Below are 22,616 nucleotides of genomic sequence, written 5' to 3'. Positions count from 1 at the left end.
GATAAATAGGCAAAGTCTTTTCCCTGGGGTCGGGGAGTCCAGAACTAGAGGGCATAGGTTTAGGGTGAGAGGGGAAGGATATAAAAGAGACCTTTTATCACGCAGAGGGTGGTACATGTATGGAATGAGCTGCCAGAGAATGTGGTGGAGGCTGGTACAATTTAAGAGGCATTGGATAGGTATATGAATAGGAAGGGTTTGGAGGGATATGGGCCGAGTGCTGGCAGGTGGGATTAGATTGGGTTGGGATATCTGGTCGGCATGGGCGGGTTGAACCGAAGGGTCTGTTTCCATGCTGTACATCTCTATGACTCTCTGTCTACATCACAGTGAGACAGGACTCAACGCTTGTCTGTTCAAGAACAGAAAAATGCTTTGCAGTTGAAATTACATTCTGGTCTAATTTCCTTTCACATATACTTTTACTGACACCAGGGAAAGCCACAAAACAAGACCTTATCTGGAGGATCATTTTCAGTGCGCTTGTGGATAAACAATGGTCTGGCTACTTAACAGTTGCATGCTGTGTTTTTGTAAATGTTGTGAGATTCCACCACAGATTGGGACAGCATGGTGGCCTAGTGGTTAGCACTGCTGTCTCACAGTACCAGGGATGCAAGTTCAATTCCAGCCACATGTGACTCTCTATATGGGGTTTGCACATTCGCCTTGTGTCTGTGTGTGTTTCCTCCAGGTGCTCTTGTTTCCTATCAAAGTCCAAAGATGTGCTGGTTAGGGTGGATTGGCCATGCTAAATTGCCTTTAATGTTCAGGAATGTGTAGGTTAGGTTGATTAGCCAGGGGAAATGCAAGTTCCAGGGATAGGATGGGGGGAATGCTCTTCAGAGGGTCAGTGTGGACTTGTTGGGCCAAATGGCCTGTTTTTACACTGTAGGAATACTATGACTGTGATTGACAGAAGTGGTTGATTACATTATTAGTGACTTACCACTGCCCAAAATCCTTAAGTCATTCCATTTGCAGAGGTATTAGGTTAGTCGGTCCCAGAGATTATTTATGCCATTCTCCCCGACTGGCATGTGTGTTTGTGCAAATGAAAAACAACAAAATTCTGAAAAAATCTGAAATAAAAACAGAAATGAGCTGCAAATCCTCATCAGGCATCATTGGTGGAGGGGAGAAACAGAGTCAGTAATTTTTCATCAGAATTTGAAAAGGTTCGAGATGTAATGGCTTACAGAGGCTGGTAGAGGCTGGGGAGGTGGAGGAGGGGTGGTGGGGTGAGCAGTCGGCAACATTTTTGATAGGATTAAGGGTAAAAAGAATGAAAGGACAACAGATTTTCCAAGCGATATGTCTTCTGAATGTATGTGCAGAGAATTATGTCTGTAATGCATTCAAACGAGGAATACATTCCGTACAATGCAAGCATTTGGCATTAAGATGTCTAAATTGGTAGACTATACATTCTCATATTATGTCCAGAAAATGCAAGGAAGTGAAACATTGGTCAAATTTTCCACCTTAATCTGCAACGCTTCCTATAAAAGATGCAGTGAAATGTCATTGAGGAATTGCAAGCTTCCTCCCACCAATGGCGCTGTTTTCTCTCACCTATTCTGAGTCTTGTTTCTCTTCCATGTCCTTCTCTGTATATCCCAGCTACCTCGTCCCACAGGTTCATGCACTCTGCTTCTTCCCCTGTGTCTGGCAAGCTGGCCTTGCACTGCCATATCAGCCTTAAAGACATTTTGTTTTAACTTCAAACCTGTTCTATTCATGAACTATTTTCCAAAAAATTGAATCATTTCATTTTTTCTTTGCCAGTGGCACCATTAAGATTCCTTGTTTCTGTGCTCTGGTCACATCACAAAGGAATCGGCTGAAAACAATAGGTTCCAGCTCACAAAGCAAGGCTCAATTGTGTGTAGCTATATCCTGTTTATATTCATGATTTGGAGATGCCAGTGTTGGACTGGAGTTTACAAAGTTAAAAATCACACAACACCAGGTTATAGTCCAACAGGTTTATTTGGAAGCACGAGCTTTCAGAGCGCTGCTCCTTCATCAGGTAGCTGTGAAACAGGATCATAAAACACAGAATTTGTAGCAATAGATTACAGTGGCATGCAACTGAAATGATATGTTGAACAAACCTAGATTGCTGTTAAGTCTTTCATCTTTTCAAATGGGTTACAGGTTTCCATTCATTAATATGTAAATCCCAGAACTTCTTTCAAGTCACATTCCCAAGATAACTTAAGGTTTTATAAAAAAAATGTGACATCTCAGCTCAGACAATGCATTAAAGGTGTAAGGTTAGGGTCTGTGTGTATCCCAATTTTGGTTCTATTTCCAAAGTAGGAATTCATGAAATATTACAAGGATTGACTGCCTGCAGACTGCGTATTTTTTAAGCAAAACAGAATGTATCTGCAAATATAATTCTGCAAAAGCAAGTTCACCCCATAGACTTATATATGTGTGTGCATGCATGAGGCAGAGAGACTGAGTGTGTGCATGTAAGTGTGTGCATGTGAGTGTGAGTATGCATGGTGTTGTGTGATTTTTAACTCTGTTTATGTTCAGCACTTTTGTGGCGCAGTGGGTAGTGACCCCACCTCTGAGCGCAGGGTTCAAGTCCTACCCCAGGACCCAATGGTCTACCAAAGCTGAAGCAAAACACAATGGGCGGCATGGTGGCACAGTGGTTAGCACTGCTGCCTCACAGCGCCAGAGACCCGGGTTCAATTCCCGACTCAGGCGACTGACTGTGTGGAGTTTGCACGTTCTCCCCGTGTCTGCGTGGATTTCCTCCGGGTGCTCCGGTTTCCTCCCACAGTCCAAAGATGTGCAGGTCAGGTGAATTGGCCATACTAAATTGCCCGTAGTGTTAGGTAAGGGGTAAATGTAGGGGTATGGGTGGGTTTCGCTTCGGCGGGTCGGTGTGGACTTGTTGGGCCGAAGGGCCTGTTTCCACACTGTAATCTAATCTAATCTAATCTAAAAAAAAAACAACCAAATAACCTGTAGCTCCAGCCAACACTCACCAATGGCAGGTGCTAAGAGCAGGAGAGGGTTCTGGTTATTATTTGTGAGAAATAAAAATGGAACCTCTTCAGTCACCATCCATAGCTCCAGACAACAAAATGTGTGTAAAGGTGTGGATTACCACAATAACTCAGATCCCCTGAATAAATTCCATTACACAGCATCACATAGAATATAGCACTTTACCCACATGGGTAAGGAGGAAGGTGTTTGCCAAGGAGAGAAACAGAGATGGACAGAGGTCACCAATAAAAGAGCAATCGAAGATCAATAATGGCTATCTCTGTTGGAGTTCATCTGGAGTGTAAAAGAATGGGAGAAGGGTCAATAAATCAGGAATGACAGGGGCAGCATGGATATAGGAGGTGTGAATTTGTGGTTGGCTGGGGAGTTATGGGGCTTTAACTAGAGATGTTGGATTAAGAACCCAAGGAACAAAGGTAAATGGGGAATCTTACAGAGAGTTTGGACGTAATTGAAAGTGATAGAAAGGCAGTGGGCTGGCAATGATAACACCATAGAGAGAGAGAGAGAGAGAAAATATGATCTATGCTATGACATTAATGCAGGTTATCAAGAGGTTGAGTCAGGATGATCAGGAATGAAGATTCACAGCCAAATGAAATGTAGTTGTCTTTGGAAGGAGAGGGATTTAACAGATGTGCAGGGCATATAATGAGAGGGAGTTACTTAAGATGAATCCTTTTTGGACTCCAATGGTGGGGTGAAAAATGACTGATCAGCGGAGGGATGTTGGAAGGGAAGAACAGTGTGAATGAACTCATCAAAGGCTTCAGATAAATCAGGGATGAAAGGAAGCAAACATTTCCTGATGACAGAAAGCATCTTCTTCAGGTTCTGTCAAAGGATATGAAGTGTAGAGCTATAGCAGAAATGGGCACTGATTTGGAGGGAGGCAATGACTTTGGAGAGAAGGAGTACTTTGGACACTGGGCAACTGTCAGTGAAGGAAGGACAGGCAGTCAAGGGATGGCCATTGAAAATATTGGTGATGTTGGTTTGGAAAAATTAGGGCATGGTCTTGAGCAGAAGGATCCACTTGCAAGGGGACCCTAAATGTGTTTTGATATGGTAAGGCTTTTCTATTTTTTTTATTGTGTGACTTTTCAAAAAAAATTTCTTTTTTAATTTTTTCACTTATCCATCATTTGATATTATAGTTAGACTAAGTTAAGTTTAAGAGTACAAAATGGCATGAGATCTCAGACCCATGTTATGCTCTTCTTGCAGAATGTGAAAGCTCAGGAATGCACGTGATATTCCTGACGACTTCACATGCAGGAAGTGTGTCCAGCTGCAGTTCTTGTTAGACCGCATGACGGCTCTGGAGCTGTCGATGGACTCACTTTGGAGCATCCACGATGCTGAGGAGGTAGTGGATAGCGCATTTAGCAAATTGGTCACACTGCAGGTTAGGATTGCTGAGGGAGAAAGGGAATGGGTGACCAAAAGGCAGAGAAAGGACAGGAAGGCAGTGTAGGTGTCCCCTGTGGTCGTCTCCCTCTAAAACATGTAGACCGTTTTGGATACTGTTGGGGGGAGATGGCTCACCAGGGGAAGGCAGCAGTAGCCAGATTCATGGCACTGTGGCTGGCTCTGCTGTTCAGAAGAGCGGGAAAAAGAGTGGAAGGGCTAGAGTCATACGGGATTCAATTGTAATGGGGAGTAGATAGACAGTTCTGTGGTTGAAAACGAGACTCCTGAATGGTATGTTGCCTCCCAGGTGCACGGGTCAGGGATGTCTCAGATCGGCTGCAGGACAACCTGTAGGGGGAGGGTGAACAGCCAGCTGTCATGGTGCATGTAGGCCCCAATGATACAGATAAAAAAATGGGATGGCATCCTACAAACAGAATTTAGGGAATTGGGAAACAAGTTAAAAAGTAGGACCGCAGAGGTAGTAATCTCAGGATTGCTACCAGTGCCAGGTGCTAGTCAGAGTAGAAATGAAAGAATAGGCAGGATGAACGCGTGGCCTGAGAGAAGGGGCAGGAGGGAGGGGTTCAGATTTTTTGGACATTGGGACCGGTTCTGGGGATGGTGGGACTATTATAAATTGGACAGTCTACATCTGGGCCAGACTGGAACTAAAGTCCTTGGAGGTGCTTTTGCTAACGCTGTTGGACAGGGTTTAAACTAATGTGGCCCGGGGGATGGGAACCAAATGAGGAGGTTAGTGGACAGTAAGGAGGTGATAACTAAAGCCTGTAAGGAACTAGATAATGAAGTCAGCGTGTCTAAGGGGAAGAATAGGCAGGGAGCAGATGATGAACGCAAAGGGACAGGTGGTCTCAGGTGCATTTGTTTTGATGGGATAAGTGCAGTCGGTAAGGCAGACGAACTTAGTCCTTGCACTAGTACTTTGGTGTATGAGATTGTTGGTATGACTGAGACTTGGTGAGGGAAGGGCATGATTGGCAACTAAATATCTCAGGATATCGATATTTCAGGTGGGATAGAGAGGGAGGTAAAGGGATGGAGGAGTTGCATTACTGGTCAGAGAGGATATCATGGTTGTGCTGGAGGAGGGCACTATGAAGGACTTGAGTAGTGAGGCAATATGGGCAGAGCTCAGAAATAAGAACGGTGCGGTAACAATGTTGGGGCTGTATTACAGGCCTCCCAACAGCAAGTGTGAGATAGAGGTAAAAATATGTAAACAGATTATGGAAAAATGTAGGAGCAACAGAGTGGTGGTGATAGGAGATTTTAATTTTCCCAACATTGACTGGGATTCACCTAGTGTTAGATGAAGCAGAGTTTGTAAGGAGCATCCAGAAGGGTTTTCTAGAGGAGTTTGTAAATAGTCCGACTCAGGAAGGGGCCATACTGGACCTGGTGTTAGGGAATGAGCCCAGCCAGATGGGTGAAACTTCAGTAGGGAATTACTTTGGGAATAGTGATCGCAATTCCACAAGATTTAGAACACTCAAGGACAAAGATGAGAGTGGTCCTAAAGGAAGACCGCTAAACTGGGGGGAAGGCCAACAGTACCAAACTGCAGCAGGAGCTGGGGAATGTGGATTGGGAGCAGCTGTTTGAAGATAAATCCACATTTGATAAGTGGGAGACTTTTAAAGAGAGGTCGATTAGAGTGCAGGACAGACATGTCCCTGTGAAAATGAGGGATAGAAATGGCAAGGTTAGGGAACCAGGGATGACAGATGTAATTGTGAAACTAAGAGGAAAAAGGAAGCATACATAAGGTCTAGGCGACTGGAAACAGGCGAAGCTTTAGAAGAATATCGGGAAAGTAGGACCAATCTGAAACAAGGAATCAGAGGGCTAAAAGTGGTCATGAAATATCTTTAGCAAACAGGGTTAAGGAATTTGTATATAAGGAGCAAGAGGGTAACTGGGGAAAGGGTTGGCCCACTCAAGGACAAAAGAGGAAAGTTATGCATAGAGGCAGAGAAAATGGGTGAGATTCTTAATGAGTACTTTACATCAGTATTCACTGAGGAGAGGGACATGATATATGTTGAGGTTAGGGATGGTTGTTTGATTAATCTAGAGAAAGTCAGCATAAGTAGGGAAGAAGTGTTGGGTATTCGAAAAGGCATTAAGGTGGACAAGTCCCCAGGTCTGATGGGATCTAACCCAGGTTACTGAAGGAACCAAGAGAGGAAATAGCTGGGGCTTTAATATATATCTTTGCAACATCCTTGAACACGGGTGAGGTCCCAGAGGACTGGAGAATTACTAATGTTGTCCCCTTCTTTAAGAAGGATAGCAGGGATAATTCAGGTAATTATCGACCAGTGAGCCTGATGCCAGTGGTAGGAAAGCTGCTGGAGAAGATGCTGAGGGATAAGATCTATATATATTTGGAAGAAAATGAGCTTATCAGTGATAGGCAACATGGTTTTGTGCAGGGAATTTAAGTCTTACCAACTTAATAGAATTCTTTGAGGAAGTGACAAAGTTGATTGATGAGAGAAGGGCTGTAGGTGTTATATACATGGATTTCAGTAAGGCATATGATAAGGTAGGCTGATGGAGAAAGTGAAGTCACACTATGTCCATGGTGTACTAGCTAGATGGATAAAGAACTGGCTGGGCAACAGAAAATAGTGAGTAGTAGTGGAAGGGAGTTCCTCAAAATGGAGACCTGTGACCAGTGGTGTTCCACAGGGATCCGTGCTGGGACCACTGTTGTTTGTGATATACCTAAATGATCTAGATGAAGGTATAGACGGTCTGATTAGCAAGTTTGCAGATGACACTAAGCTTGGCAGAGTAGCAGATAGTGAAGGGGACTGTCAGAGAATGCAGCAGAATATAGATAGGTTGGAGAGTTGGCCAGAGGAGTGGCAAATGGAGTTCAATCTGGGCAAATGTGAGGTGATGCATTTTGGAAGATCCAATTCAAGAGCAAGCTATATGGTAAATGGAAAAGCCCTGGGGAAAATTGATGTGCAAAGAGATCTGGGTGTTCAGGTTCATTGTTCCCTGAAGATGGCAAGAAGGCATGAAGCATGCTTTTCTTCATCAGTCAGGGTATCAAGTACAAGAGTTGGCAGGTCGTGTTACAGTTGTAAAAGCCTTTGGTTCAGCTGGATTTGGAATACTGCGTACAGTTCTGGTCACCACATTACCAAGAGGATGTGGATGCTTTGGAGAGGGTGCAGAGGAGGTTCACCAGGAGGTTGCCTGGTATGGAGGGTGCTAGCTCTGTAGACAGGTTGAGTAGATTTGGATTATTTTCATTAGAAAGACGAAGGTTGGGGGGGACCTGATTGAGGTCATGAGAGGTATAGACAGGGTGGATAGCAGAAGCTTTTTCCCAGAGTGGGGCACTCAGTTACTAGGGTCACAAGTTCAAGGTGAGGGGGAAAATGTTTAAAAGAGATATGCATGGAAAGTTCTTTACACAGAGGGTGGTAGGTACCTGGAACACATGACCAGCAGAGGTGGTAGAGGTGGGCACAGTGGCGTCATTTAAGATATACCTAGACAGATACATGAATGGGAAGGGAGCAGAGGGATACAGACCCTTAGAAAATAGGCAACAGGTTTAGATAGAGGATGTGGATCGGCACAGGCTTGGAGGGCCGAAGGGTCTGTTCCTGTGCTGTAAGGTTCTTTGTTCTTTGTTTTTTAAAATGTCCAAGGGAAGCTGGTTTACTTTGTGATGTGAGCTTGACTCCAACTTTTTATGATAATCCTTTTGTGATTGAAACATAGAAACAAATAGGGGCAGGAGTAGGCCATTCAGCCCTTTGAACCTGTTCTGCCTTTCAGTATAGTCTTGGCTGATCATTCAATTCTGTACCCTATGCCGCTTTTTCCCTATACGCCTTGAACCCTCTAGCTCTAAGAACTGCATCTAACCCTTTCCTAAAAGCATTCAATGTTTCAGTCTCAACCGCTTTCAGTGACAGAGAGTTCTACAAGCTCACCACTCTCTGGGAAAGGACATCTCAGTCTTTATTTCCCATTATTGAGTGTGGATTAAAAACTGAGTACAGATATCATGGTATTCAAGAATCCAAGCAGCCTGATGAAGGGCTTATGCCCAAAATGTCGTCTGTCCTGCTCCTCGGATGCTGCCTGACCTGCTGCACTTTTCCAGCACTATGCATTCGACTCTGACTCTCCAGGATCTGCAGTCCTCACTTTCTCCTGGACATTTATTACAACTATCTGAATGTGCAAACATTACACTCCTCTTACATGTAAGTGGCTGGGTTAAAATTGGGCAAAAGGATTATGCTTCCAGTAGAATGTCATGCTTCAAGTGATCTGAGGTAAGATGGAGATGAGATCTTTGTATCATCAGGTACCTTGCTTTACTATATCACTGAGTGTAACCCTCAAGGTGAACTGACCTTGAGACAGAACTGAATGGTTAGAATGAATGTGCAAAAGGATGTTGGTACCATGGAGAAAATATGGGGAAGCAGAGAAGTGGACATGATTATTGACATTCAGTTACTGGATTCAAGTGCAACTCCACTTTGTGCAGAGAGAATTTTATGAGGATAAAGTAGATTATGTAATTTGTGCTCTTTAAAGGCATGTTTGTAACGGGCCTTGATTTCAACCTATCTCACAGCTCAAGATTAAATGTATTTCATTTCATGAAACTGTACATCAATTGAGTTGGTCCTCTAGCTCTGAGCTTTCTGAAAATGCTACACGATAAGGAAGTGCATGCAAACAGGGTAAAACATGACTCACTTTCCCAGGTTTTCTCTTTCCCCGCTTTGGGAATGATCTTTCCTGCATTTAGCACTTCATCGCTGGCAGATGGCTTTGATCAGAACACACAGCGTGAGGAACCTGCTGCTTCCCACTCACTGCCATCACACACCGGAGAACAACTCTTTGTAAATTTATGTTTCAACACATTTTATTTGATCTTCAGACACATTTTATTTTATTACTACTAGCAGTTTTCTCTCCTCCTGTCCTACCATGTAGACTTTATTTTCATGATGGAGCGTAACTTCATGGGACCTAATGTACCTTGATTGGGGGTAGGTTAGCTCAGTTGGCTGGACAGCTGATTAGTAAGGCAGAGTGACACCGCTAACGTGGGCTCAATGCCTACTCCAGCTGAGGTTACCATGAACATCTCTCCTTCTCAACCTCTCCCCTCACCTGAGACTGCCACCAGTTTCATCTCATGTAAAATAAAACAAGGAACTGCGGGTGCTGAAAATCTAAAGCAGAAGTTGCTGAAGAAACTCAGTAGGGTTGTGGAGAGAGAAACAGAGTTAATGATTCATGTCCAGTGACCCTTCACCATAACCAGTTTTCTGTCTCTAATGAGAGAGCAGCTCTCTGCTCTGGTCAGGCTATAGTAACTGACCTTTATTCTAATTGTTCCTCATCCATGTTTTGTTTTATAGCTTTATGGGATGTGAGCGTTATCTACAGATAATATTTACTGATCATCACTGGTTGATGCCTTCTTGACAGCTAAATGAATTTTGGTGAAAAGACACATGCCACTGAAGCTTTTCATCTTGCACTCATCAGGACACAGGCCAAACTTCAAACAATCACCAGAAATTATGTTTATTTCTGAAGGATTTTACAGATAAATTCACTGGCACCAATGGTCTTGCTGACATTTGACTAGATCCTGAGTAGTGAACAACACACTGAGTCAGGAAGCCAATTGCTGGGTGAGAGACAAACGCATTTGAGATGTATCAGAGATCAACAAAGAAAATAGACCAACAATGTAGATCTTATGAGTTTATTTGGAAGCTGGTGATAAGTTACATAAATTACTTTTTTTTTCTTGATTCTTTCAGTTACTCAATCGATCGGCACACTGATTTGGACAGATATTTCAACATAAACTCTGCCAATGGATCAATTGTAACTTTGAAACCTCTTGACCGAGAAGAAATGCCTTGGCATAATATTACTGTCATAGCAATCGAGACAGGTCAGTGTCAATATTGCTGCTGCTTTGTTTCAGTTTCTTTGCACTGCTCCTCTAATTTAACATTGTTTAAACCAGTGGTGGGCAAAGAGTAGGATGTTTTTATCATCAAACTGAGGGTTATTAAGACCGTTAGCGTGAGTTTCGCTTTGTTCGAGAATCTGCCTCGAAGTGAGAAGTCTTTCCAGCCTCTTGCTGAGCTTGATGAAAACATTTACCAAAATGTGTGGCGTATACCTCTCTGGTGAGAGAACAGTCACATAACGTAAATTTGTGTGTAGCGACTACGAGATGATATCTGTATGATCAAATTCAGAACCCTCTGTGACAGCCAATCTTGAACCACATGCGTCTATATACCAACATACAAGCAACCAGTGGGAGGAAGTCCTTCATCACTGTGAGCCTGTGATAACATTATGCACAGTCTGACTGTAATTACAAATTCCTTCCTACCCGGCATAACCTTTCATCCCTTGCTTAGCAAGAATCTGTCCACATCTGCCTTTAAAATATTTAAGGACCCCATTCCACCACCTTATCAGGAAGAGTTCTAAGGATTTAGGGAAATATATTTAGCCTAATCTCTGTTCAAAATGTGCGATTTTTAAACCATAGCCCCAAGTTCTCGATTCTCCTGTCAGAAGAAATAATCTCTCCACATTCACCTGATCAAACCCATCAGGATGGTATATCTTTCAATAAAGTTACCTCCAATTCTTCTAACTCCAGCAGATACAAGTCTGATCTGTCCAACCTTTCCTTGTAAAACAGCCTGTCTATTCCATGTATTAGTCTGGTAAAACATCTCCGAACTGTCTCCTGAACCAATTCCGCAGAGGCCAGTTTCCCGTCAGCATGTCACCCTTTATTTACACGTGGAGAGTCCTTGACACCGACCCAGCTCCCTCAGAGCCAGCCTGCAGAGTGAGTAGAATCTCTTACACTCCTGTTCTTATCCGTCAGCCAGGGCTCCCAATCAGGAAACTCATATTCTATAAGATCCACCTGGCTGACCTCTTTACAATCACTTCACCCCCAAAGCATTTGCATCCTTATTTAAACAAGGGGACCAATGCTATACGCAGTATTTAACTCCAATGTTTAACTGTAATAGCTTTGAGCAAGCTTGACAAAATACTGACGTTGAACGGGCCATAAGACGTAAGAGTAGAAGTAGACCATTCAGCCCATTGAGTCTGCTTTGCCATTCAATGAGATCTGATAATCCTCAACTCCACTTTCCTGCCTTTTTCTCACAACCCTTGCTATTGATCTCACCCTTGAACATATTCAAAACCCAGCCTTTACAGTGCTCTGTGGTAATGAATTCCACAGATTCACTTCTCTCTGAGCCAAGAACTTCATGATGCAATCACATCTGTGTCCTATTTATCTGAAGCACAATGTCCCTACTTTTGCATTAATTTCCCCTCATGATAAATGATAACATTATATTAACTTTTCTAAGTACTTGCTGGGACCTGCACGCTAACTTCTTACAAGTCATACGCAAGAACACCCAGATGCCTCTGCATCTCAAAGTTCTGTAAACTGTAGTCGCTCCAAACTGTTATATTGATATATAAGCTCCTTTGATAAAAAGGGAGCACACTTCTAAAGGACAGCACCATGGTGTAAAAATTGCATACTTTTAAATCACTATAAAACACCAATAGCCTATATAATGAATTATTTCTCAGTGAAATTCTGTTGAGAAGTTTTCCATGCCACTACAAGCGACAAGGGGTTGTATTGTTTTTTATTCATTTGTGGGATGGGGCTTGCCTATTCCTAATTGCTCTGGAGAAGATGGTGGTGAGCTGCCTTCTGAATGACCACAGTCCACCTGCTATAAGTTGGTCCACAATGCCATTAGGGAGGGAATTCCAGGATTTTGACCTGGTGACAATGAAGGAGCGGTGATATATGTCCATGCCAGCATGTCTTGGAGGGGAACTTGAAGGTGGTGGTGGTGTACCCATGTATCTGCTGCCTTTGCCCTTCTAGATGGAAGTGGTCGTTGGTTTAGAAGGTGCTGTCTGAGGATCTTTGGTGAATTTCTGCAGTGCATCTTGTAGATAGCAGAGAGCTGCAGAGGAATTGCAGAGAGCAGTTCAGGCCAATGCTGTCTGGAGAGAGAAGAATGAGAGGAGACCTAGTTGAGGACTACAAGATGCTAAAGGGAATTAACAAAACAGATGTAGAGCTATGTTTCCTCATGTGGAGCAATCTGGAATTATTGTTTTAGGGATAGCAGTTTTAAAACAGATAGGATGAAGAATAACTTCTCTCAAAGGGTCATGAATCTGTGGAATTCACTCCCCCAGAGTGTGGTGGAAGCCTAGACATTGAGTACATTTAAGGAGAGAATAGACAGATTTTGAATTAGTAACAGGTAAAAGAACAATGGAGAGGGCAGGAAAGTGGAGTTGAGGCTGAGATGAGACCATATCAAATGATGGAGTAGGCTCAAGGGGCTGAATTGTCTACTCCAGCTCCTAGTTTTTACATCGTGTTCATAAATCTGAAAGTGGTATCTGAAATGTCTGATGTCCATTTGAATTGTGCAAAGCTCCCAGCCAAATAGCTTGAGAATTCTTACTTCCCGATTGGGTTTGTATCTGGAAAGATAATTGTGAGGTATAGGATTGCAGCTGCTGCTAGCAGTGTGAACAATTCACAGTGAGAAATCAGGGTGTTTCCAAGCAGTTCGTTACAGATTTGGTTAAATGTGATTAAAAGAAAACTAAACAATAGCAATTTGCGTAAATATGAATATTTATTGATTAATAATAGAAGATAGAAAAGGAAGGAAAAATAAAAGACTAAACTATGAACATCTGTTAAGTAATAAAAAATTATGGAAAGGTAAGCAATGAGCCTCACACCCTCCTGCCCATCGGGGACCCCTCGATCGATGGCTGGTCTGGGGCTTAGGTTCCCTCCTTACACCATTCACAATCCCAGTCCGAGGGGAAGTCCCAACCACTTGGAATGAAACTCTCTCCCTTACACAGTGTAACAAAAAACTAGCACAGAAAGACAGAAAACAAAACTGCTTGCTAGTACAGATACAGGAGAAAAAAACAAGCTGCAGCTGCCATCTCATTCAAACTCATGTAGCTTATCAAGTATCATCAACAATTGCAGCCCTTCAGCCCATCTGATAAAATCTACTGTCTCATGCAGCTGTTGAGTATTAACCTGTCACCCTTTGGCCCATCCAATACAGCATTTAACCCATTGTACCAGCTCTGAGCATGAAAGACAGAATACTGGCACTGAAACTGTGCCAACGCATCTTCGAGAATGATGGCAGTGCACATGAGCCAAGGGGAAAGAACTGAAAAGGTGAATAGGATAATTCATCTGGGTGTGAAATATCACATCTCCCTGCACAACTCACATAAACATTTTCCTGTATGAATGTTTATGTTTAAAATGCAATTTCTCCACAGATTTGTCACACTAGATGAGGGAAGTGAATGTACTCTCATCAAGTTTGTGGATGACACAAAAATAAATGGGAAGGCAAATGGTTGCGATGACACAGAGAGTCTGTAGAGGGATACAGACAGGTGAGGGGACAAAAACTGATATATGGACCATTATGTGGGAGGAAGAAGAGTGGAGCTAAATATGATTTAAGTGGAGGAAGACTGAAGAAATCTTCAGCACAGAGGGATTTGGGAGTTTTCATCGATGAATCACACATTGCTGGCATCCAAGTTCAGCAGAGATAGGGGAAGGAAATTCAATATTGGCCTTTATTTCAAAGGAAACAGAGTAGAGTTTTTGTTAAACTAACACAAAGCACAAATTAATCCACAGTTAGAATACTCTGAACTGGGCTTCTGATTTAATGAAAGGTATACTGGCATAGGAGGCAGTCAAGATTAGGTTCACTGAGCTGATGATTGGACTGTCTTTTGAGGAGAAGTTCATTGACCCACTACTCATTGGCATTTGGAAAAATAAAGGATGACCCTCTTGAAGTCTACAAAATTATTAGAGGATTTGGCAGTGTAGATGGAGAAAGATTGCTTCACATTTTGGAAGAGACTTGGATAAGAGGGCATTATCTCAGAATTAGGGGTTGTACTTTAATTCAGAGAGGAGGAGACATTTCTTCTCTCAGATGGTAGTGTACCTGTGAAATTCTTTACTACAGAGGGCTGTTGAGACTCAGTCATTAAGTTCTAGATATAGGTTTGCTCGCTGAGCTGGAAGGTTAATTTTCAGACAATTTGTCACCATACTAGGCAATACCCTCAGTAAGCCTCCAGATGAAGCTTCACGGGAGGCTCACTGAAGATGTTACCAAGTATGGTGATGAAACGTCTGAAAACGAACCTTCCAACTCAGTGAGCAAACTCACATCCAGAACCTCAACCTGAGCTACAAATCTTCTCGCTCAGTCATTAAGTGTATTGAAGGCTGACATAAATATATTTTTAATCAGTAAAGAGGTCAAGGATTATAGAAAAATGGCAGGAAAGTTAAGTTGAGGATTTACTGATTAATTATTGTCTCATTGAATGCTAGAACTCGATTGGCTAAATGGCTTTCTTCTGCTCCTTCATTGTATGGTCTGCCAGTCGAGTTCAATTACATCCTCTCACTTGTTGGTGGTGCAGTAGTTTGTAGGGTCCAGAGTGTGGTGTTGGAAAAGCGCAGCAGGTCAGGCAGCATCCGAGGAGCAGGAGAATCAATGTTTTGGGCAAAACCCCTTCATTCAGAATGTTGGTTCTAGCTTTGCTGCCTCCGTTGCAGAATAATTCCCACCAACATGGATATATTTTTTAAAAATATTTATTTGTTCAGGAGTTCTGGGCACTTGGCCAGACCAGCATTTATTGCCCCTCCCTGGTTGGCTTTGAGAAGGTGATGGTGAGTTACCTTCTTGAACTGCTGCAATCTGTGATGTGTAGCTTCACTCACTGTGCTGCTAGGGATGGAGTTCTGGGATTCATTTCCAGTGACACTGAAAGAACAGCGATAGATTTCCAAGTCAGGATGATGAATGACTTGGAGGGTAACTTGCAGGGGGTAGTGTTCCCAGATCTTGACTTGATAAACTAGTGTAACATGGGTTACAGAAATCAAGAACCTAATTTATATATTTTAATGTTTACTAATATTGAAGCGAATGGGAGATCAACTTACACAAAGTAAGTAATGATGATTTGGAAAGAAAAATCAAGGTTCAATATTCAGCATATTGGGTTTTGGATGCCTTTAAAAATTACAGGAGTGTCAGTTACAGTTCTGCATCCTTTCGAAGTTAATCTCAACACTAATTCTTATGGTTGTACTTTTGTTAGTTTATTTCCCAATTCGGCTTTTTTGTCTGGGGGGAATATTTTATAGATCCCAATGCCTAAGAGTGCAATGGAGACAGATTCAATAATCACTTTCAGTAGAACATTGGATGGTTATCTGAAGAGAAAACATTTGTAGAGCATTAGAGAAAAGACAGGAGAGTGAGATGGGTGGGTTTTTCTTATGGAGAGACACAGACACAATTGTATAAATGGCTTCCTTCTGTACTATAATCATTCCATGAATCAAAAATTCAATGTAACACCAACTATTGGTTACAATATGAATAATTTAGGAGCTGACGCATCATGTGTTATAGAGTCATAGAGATGTACAGCACGGAAACAGACCCTTCCGTCCAACCCATTCATGCCGAACAGATATCCCAACCCAATCTAGTCCCACCTGCCACTACCCGGCACATGTCCCTCCAAACCCTTCCTATTCATATACCCATCCAAATGCCTCTTAAATGTTGCAATTGTACCACCACTTTCTCTGGCAGCTCATTCCATACACGTACCATCCTATGAATGAAAAAGTTGTCCCTTAGGACTCTTTTATATCTTTCCCCTCTCAACCTAAATCTATGCCCTCTAGTTCTGGACTCCCACCCAGGGAAAAGACTTTGTCTATTTATTCTATCCATGCCCCTCATGATTTTACAAACCTCCATAAGGTCACCCCTCAGTCTCTGACACTCCAGGGAAAACAGCCCTAGCCTAGGGGCGGCACGGTGACTCAGTGGTTAGCACTGCTGCCTTATAGCACTAGGATCCCAGGTTCAATTCCTGCCTCTGGCGACTGTCTGTGTGGCATTTGTACATTCTCACTGTGTCTGCGTGAGTTTCCTCCGAGTGCTCCGGTTTCCTCCCACAGTCCAAAGATATGCAGGCCAGGTAAATTGCTCTCAGTGTTAGGTGCACTAGTCAGAGGTAAATGGGTCTGGGTAGGTTACTCTTCAGAGGGTCAGTGTGGACTGGGAGGGCCAAAGGCCTGTTTCCATACTGTAGGGAATCTAACCTATTCAACTTCTCCCTATAGTTCAAATCCTCCAACCCTGGCAACATCCTTGTAAATCTTTTCTGAACCCTTTCAAGTTTCATAACATCTTTCCAATAGGAATAAGACCAGAATTGCCCACAATATTCCAACAGTGGCCTAACCAACGTCCTGTCCAGCCGCAACATAACCTTCCAACTCCTGTACTCAATACTCTGACCAATAAAGGAAAGGATATCAAATGCCTTCTTCACTATCCTATCTACCTGTGACTCTACTTTCAAGGAGCTATGAACCTGCGCTCAAAGGTCTCTTTGTTCAGCAACACTCCCGAGGACCGTACCATTAAGTGCATAAGTCTGCTAAGATTGGCTTTCCCAAAATTCAGCACCTCACATTTATCTAACTTAAACTCCATCTGCCACTTCTCAGCCCATTGGCCCATCTGATCAAGACCCTTTGTAATCTGAGGTAACCCTCTTCGCTGTCCACTACACCTCCAATTTTGGTGTCATCTGTAAACTTACTAACTATACCTCTTATGCTCGCATCCAAATCATTCATATAAATGATGCAAAGTAGTGGACCCAGCTCCGATCCTTGTGGCACTACACTGGTCACAGGCCTCCAGTCTGAAAAACAACCCTCCACCACCAACCTCAGTCTTCTACCTTTGAGCCAGTTCTGTATCCAAATGGCTAGTTCGCCCTGTATTCCATGAGATCTAACCTTGCTCACCAGTCTCCCATGGGGAACCTTGTCAAATGCCTTACTAAAGTCCATATAGATCACATCTACTGCTCTGCCCTCGTCAATTGTCTTTGTTACTTCTTCAAAAAACTCAATCAAATTTGTGGGACATGATTTCCCACTCACAAAGCCTGATCAGGTCCTGTGGATTTATCTACTTTTATGCATTTCAAGACATCCAGCACTTCCTCCTCTGTAATATGGATGTTTTTCAAGGTGTCATCATCTATTTCCCTACATTCCATATCTTCCATATCCTTTTTCACAGTAAATACTGATGCAAAATATTCGTTTAGCATCTGCCCCATCTCCTGCCACTCCACACAAAGGTCGCCTTGCTGATCTTTGACGGGCCCTATTCTCACCCTAGTTACTCTTTTGTCCTTAATGTATTTATAAAAACCCTTTGGATTCTCCTTAACTCTATTTACCAAAGCTATCTCATGTCCGCTTTTTGCTCTCCTGATTCCTCTCTTAAGTATACTCCTACCTCCTTTATACTCTTCTAAGGATTCACTCAATCTATCCTGTCTATACCTGACATATGCTTCCTTCATTTTCTTAACCAAACCCTCAATTTCTTTAGTCATCCAGCATTCCCTATACCTACCAGCCTTTCCTTTCACCTTAACAGAAATATACTTTCTCTAGACTCTCGATATATCATTTCTGAAGGCTTCCCATTTTCCAGCCGTCCCTATACCTGTGAACACCTGCACCCAATCAGCTTTCTTGCATCACTGAATTAATTGACAATGCTCACCCACTCCCATTTTTCGGCCTTTGGGTTTCAGGATGTTCTTTGTAACAGACCATTTCCCAGTCAGCAATGTCAGTGCAGTCAGTGGGGGCACAGAGCACCTCACAGTCAGACAAGTCAACAGCTGAAACAGCTGGTCCCCTCACTCAGGGATAAAGTGTTGGCTCTCACAGCAGGGGTGAAAATGACTAACATCCAACTTCCCAATCCAACGTTAAGCCTCACCTCCTCCAACAAACAAAGCTGAACTCCTGAATTGAATTGCAGCCTTTGAAGACACAACATACGGGTCTCACATTCCATACTGTTCCACGTGAAGCAAAAGATGGGCTTTTTGGAACTTAATTTTTAATGTTCCGAAACTACTCCTCCAGTATATTCTTTCTGGTTAAATGACGTGTGAACATGGCTGCCAAGGACAGCTTTTGTTGTCCATTGTTCATTTCCCCTGACTGGCTTGCTGGGCTATTTCAGAGGTCAGTTAAGAGTTATCCACATTGCTGTGGTTCTGGAGTCACATGTTGGCTGGCCTGACTAAGCCCAGAAGATTCCCTTCTTGAAGGACAGCAGTGAACCAGATGGGTTTTTAACATTGATGATGGCTTCATAGTCACCTTTATTAAGATTAGCTTTCATTTCCTGATTTTAGCTAGTTTCTAATCAACATGTTCAGAGATGTTATTACACACCTCTGGAACAAGTGGGACTTAAACCCAGGCCTTCTGGTCCAACAGTAGGGACACTACCACTGAACTACCAAAGGCCACCATTCCCAATTTTATTAATTTGAATTTAATTTCCACTAGCTGTCAATTTGAAAGCCAGTGTCCAGAGCACTAGCCTAGACCTCTGGATTACTAGTTCACTGAGATTAGCAATATGCTACAAGGGAGATATTGATGTACGACTGATGTGACCACCCTAGCAATCCAGAAACCCAGAGTTAATGCTGTAAGAGCTTGGGTTCAAATTCCATCACAATCAGCTGGTAGAATTTAATTTCTTTGTGTTAACAGGATGTGTGTTCCCAATGCGGAAGATAAGGCACCACCATTAAACGTGCTGTCTATGTTTCTGAGCATGTGCATTTGTACCTTTAGTGTTACAGCATTTGTGTAAAACCAAGGTCTCAGTGATAGTTGAAACCATCCAAAATAGTAATCTTTGTAATATTTGAAGGCTCATTCATATCAAATATGCAATAGTTTTCTAGTATCCACTGTAACTGAAGTGTCTTTCTGTGGTTATTTAAAATATGAAAGACTCGAGTCGTAAATAGGTAGAGGGAGAGCTTTAATGGAATTTTGTTTGGCAGCAAAATAGATCAGAAACTCTTGATGTTATTTTTTTTTACCATGAGCAATTTCTCCCAAATATACTCTGGCCCTGATTACCTTGTTTACATTCATATATAGCACACAGAATTTGCTTTGGCTGTAAGTTTAATAGTAGCACTTTGATTGTACACATCTGCAGGTGGTGCGCCAACTAGTTGTGGTGTTGGCAACAAACATTAATTAATTAATCTGGAATACAAATCTAGTGTCGGTCACATTTGTGAAAAAGCAATTTTATTCACTAATGTTCTGAGGAAAGGAAATCTGCCATACTTACCCGCTCTGGCCTGCATAAGACTCCTGGACTAAATGTCATGTGATTGACTCTTAACTAGCCTTTGAAGCCATTCAGTTCAAGAACAATTAGGAATAGGCAACAAATGCTGATCAATGTATGTTAGCACATGTAACAGAGAACACAAAGATTCATGTTTTTATTGAGTCGGATAAATGTGGGATTGATAGATTCTTGTGAGGCAGGGGTTGTTAGGGGATTTGGACCCATGTCAGGTGAGTGGAGGTAGAGTATAGATCAGCCACATCTCATTTATTGGTACAACAGGCTTGAGGGGCTGAATAGCCTCCTCCTGTTTCACGGCGACAGAGTTATATACTTGAATTTGAATAGTTAATTTTCTAGGATTCCTCCTTTTAAGTAGATTTGGTCTCATATCAGAATTATTGTCAGATTAAATATTCTTGAATCCTTCAGTAGAATCCGTGTAAGCCATTTTGAATTATGTTTCTTTGTGCTTTTTTGCAGTTTTGGAAAATTCAAGGCAAACTAGCCGAGTGCCAGTACTTATCAAGGTTTTAGACATCAATGATAATGCTCCAGAGTTTCCCGTGGTTTATGAGACTTTTGTCTGTGAGAATGCAAAAGCTGGCCAGGTAAGTTGTTTTCAGAGTTGAAGAGGAGTAGAATTGAGAATTTAGAATTGAGAAGTAGCTTTATTGCCCTGTCATTGCCACCAGGCTGGCTTTTCCCAGCTCACCCCCACAGTGCCAAGAGAGAGGGCTGTTCAATCACACCTTGCAATCTGTGCTCATTATTTCATATTCTTTTCTCTTAAGGCTAAAGAGCTATCTGTGCCCTACTCCACCTTGCCACTTTGGCAATATCATGAGACCAATCTTCCAATTAGCATCAGAACTCCTTTTTCTCCCTATGCTAACAGGACAGGAAACTGGCCCATGTTAGGGGAAACAATGGCCTCCGGGTATTATCATTAGTTTTTTTAATCAACAGCTCCTGTAAATTCTAGGAACGCTGAGATGACAAATGATGAAGTTGGAAGTCAATAAAATATGGAATCAAAGTCTAATGGCTTCCTTCCAACTCCATTTTCATTTGGCCCCCTCTCCCTCACCTTTGATGGTCTACCTGGACCTTAATGGGTTTTGCATGGAAATTAATCACCTGGCCAATGCGGGAGATTTACTGGTGGCGGTGAATAGATGATTAAAAAAAAACCCACAGGTGATTTGGTGATGGAAAAAACATTGTTCAGTTGTGTGTAAGAGCTTCTGGATATGAAAAGAAATTAAGAACTGTAATGGCGACCCTAAAACTGTTACCTGTTGTCAGATGTAAAACCCATCTGGTTCATTAATATCCTTTCAGGAAGGAAAGTGCTGTCCTTACCTGATCTGGCCTACATGTGACTCCAGACCCACAGTGATGTGTTTGACTCTTATCTGTCTTCTGGACAATTAGAGATGTGCAGTAAAATGCTGATAAAATGTGGCACTGGAAAAAGCACAGCAGGTCAGGCAGCTTCTGAGGACCAGGAGAGTCAGGGCTCACCAGTGATGCCCACATTCACTGAATTATATGAAATATTTTTCTGTCCAATCAGGACTCATACAGAACCTCCCTCACTGTAGAAAACCTTAATGAGAATCTGCACAGAAGCCAAGTCCCTTTTTATTGCAGTAGTCACTATATTCTGATATGTAATAGTTTAAGGGTCACAAAGTATTTAGTGAAGGGGTGAGTCTTTTTTTCATTCATGGGATGAGGGCATCATTGGCTAAGCCAGCATTTATTGCCCGGGGATAGTTCAGAGTCAACCACATTGCTGTGGGTCTGGAGTCACATGTAGGTCAGACCCGGTAAGGATCCTTCCCTAATAATGAACCAGATGGGTTTTCCGGCCACTATTAGACTCTCAGTTCCAGTTTTTCCTTTATCATCATTTTCAAATTCCACCATCTGCCATGATGGGATTTGAACCCTGGTCTCCTCAACATTACCTGGGCCTCTGGATTAACAGTCCATGGCCTCCCCAGTGTGCAGCTTTGTAAGTGGATTGGGTGAGAGGTGGGCAAGTAGCTAACAGGTTAGGGTGATGTAGTCAGGTGGAGGGAATGTTGTCAGGTTGGGGGCTGGTTAAATCCTGTTGGAGTGTCAGGTGATGGGTTAGATTGTCAGATCAGGAGTAGTAGACTCTGGTAGTAGGGGCTAGTCCAGTTCAGGTGGGAAGGAGTTAGACTACTGGGGAGTAGGGAGGGTATTATAAGCATTGGGGGAGGGAGAGTTTCAAGTGATAGTGGCCATTCAGGTAAGGTTGGAGAAGAGATGGCTCAGAGGTTATGATCAAGGGATTGAGTGGATTTGGGCCTCAAGGGGGTAGCTGGAAGGGTTGGAGGGAAGTATAGACAGGGTTGGAAAGTTGAAGGTATGTAGTCATCCAGGATTGGATGTGGACTTTTTTCATGAAACATTTCCTGAGTAACTATTCAAGTACATAAGAATTATCTGAATTCTTTGACTCAAAACACCCTTTTTCAGAGGGTTCCAGAGGTCTGGAGAATTACCCTTTAGAAGTTCAATTAGCCCACAGGGTCAGTGCATTTGGAGTTCCACAAGGTCTTTGTGTCTCGTGATTAGTATGTCAATGTACCTTTAAGAGAGCTGTTCATATCATCATCATTATATCATAGTAAATAAACAGGAGGTATAAATGTCTCATAGTCCATCCTACCTCAGTGCATTTGCAGCATG

The 22,616-nt window shown here is 42.6% G+C and overlaps 1 protein-coding gene across 6 annotated transcripts in view; it reads left to right on the top strand.

Annotated features, from left to right (window-relative positions):
- LOC122564560 (cadherin-6-like) overlaps positions 1-22,616 on the top strand; it is a 208,646-nt gene that overhangs the window by 153,323 nt on the left and 32,707 nt on the right. For all 6 annotated transcript variants that reach the window (XM_043719632.1, XM_043719634.1, XM_043719629.1 and 3 more), the window contains exons 8-9: positions 10,302-10,438; positions 20,373-20,500. In XM_043719632.1, the coding sequence (XP_043575567.1) occupies positions 10,302-10,438; positions 20,373-20,500 (265 nt within the window). The remainder of the gene's footprint in view (positions 1-10,301; positions 10,439-20,372; positions 20,501-22,616) is intronic.

Source organism: Chiloscyllium plagiosum, chromosome 29, assembly GCF_004010195.1.
Source record: "Chiloscyllium plagiosum isolate BGI_BamShark_2017 chromosome 29, ASM401019v2, whole genome shotgun sequence".
NCBI lineage: Eukaryota > Metazoa > Chordata > Chondrichthyes > Orectolobiformes > Hemiscylliidae > Chiloscyllium > Chiloscyllium plagiosum.
This window is presented reverse-complemented; position numbering and strand designations above follow the sequence as displayed.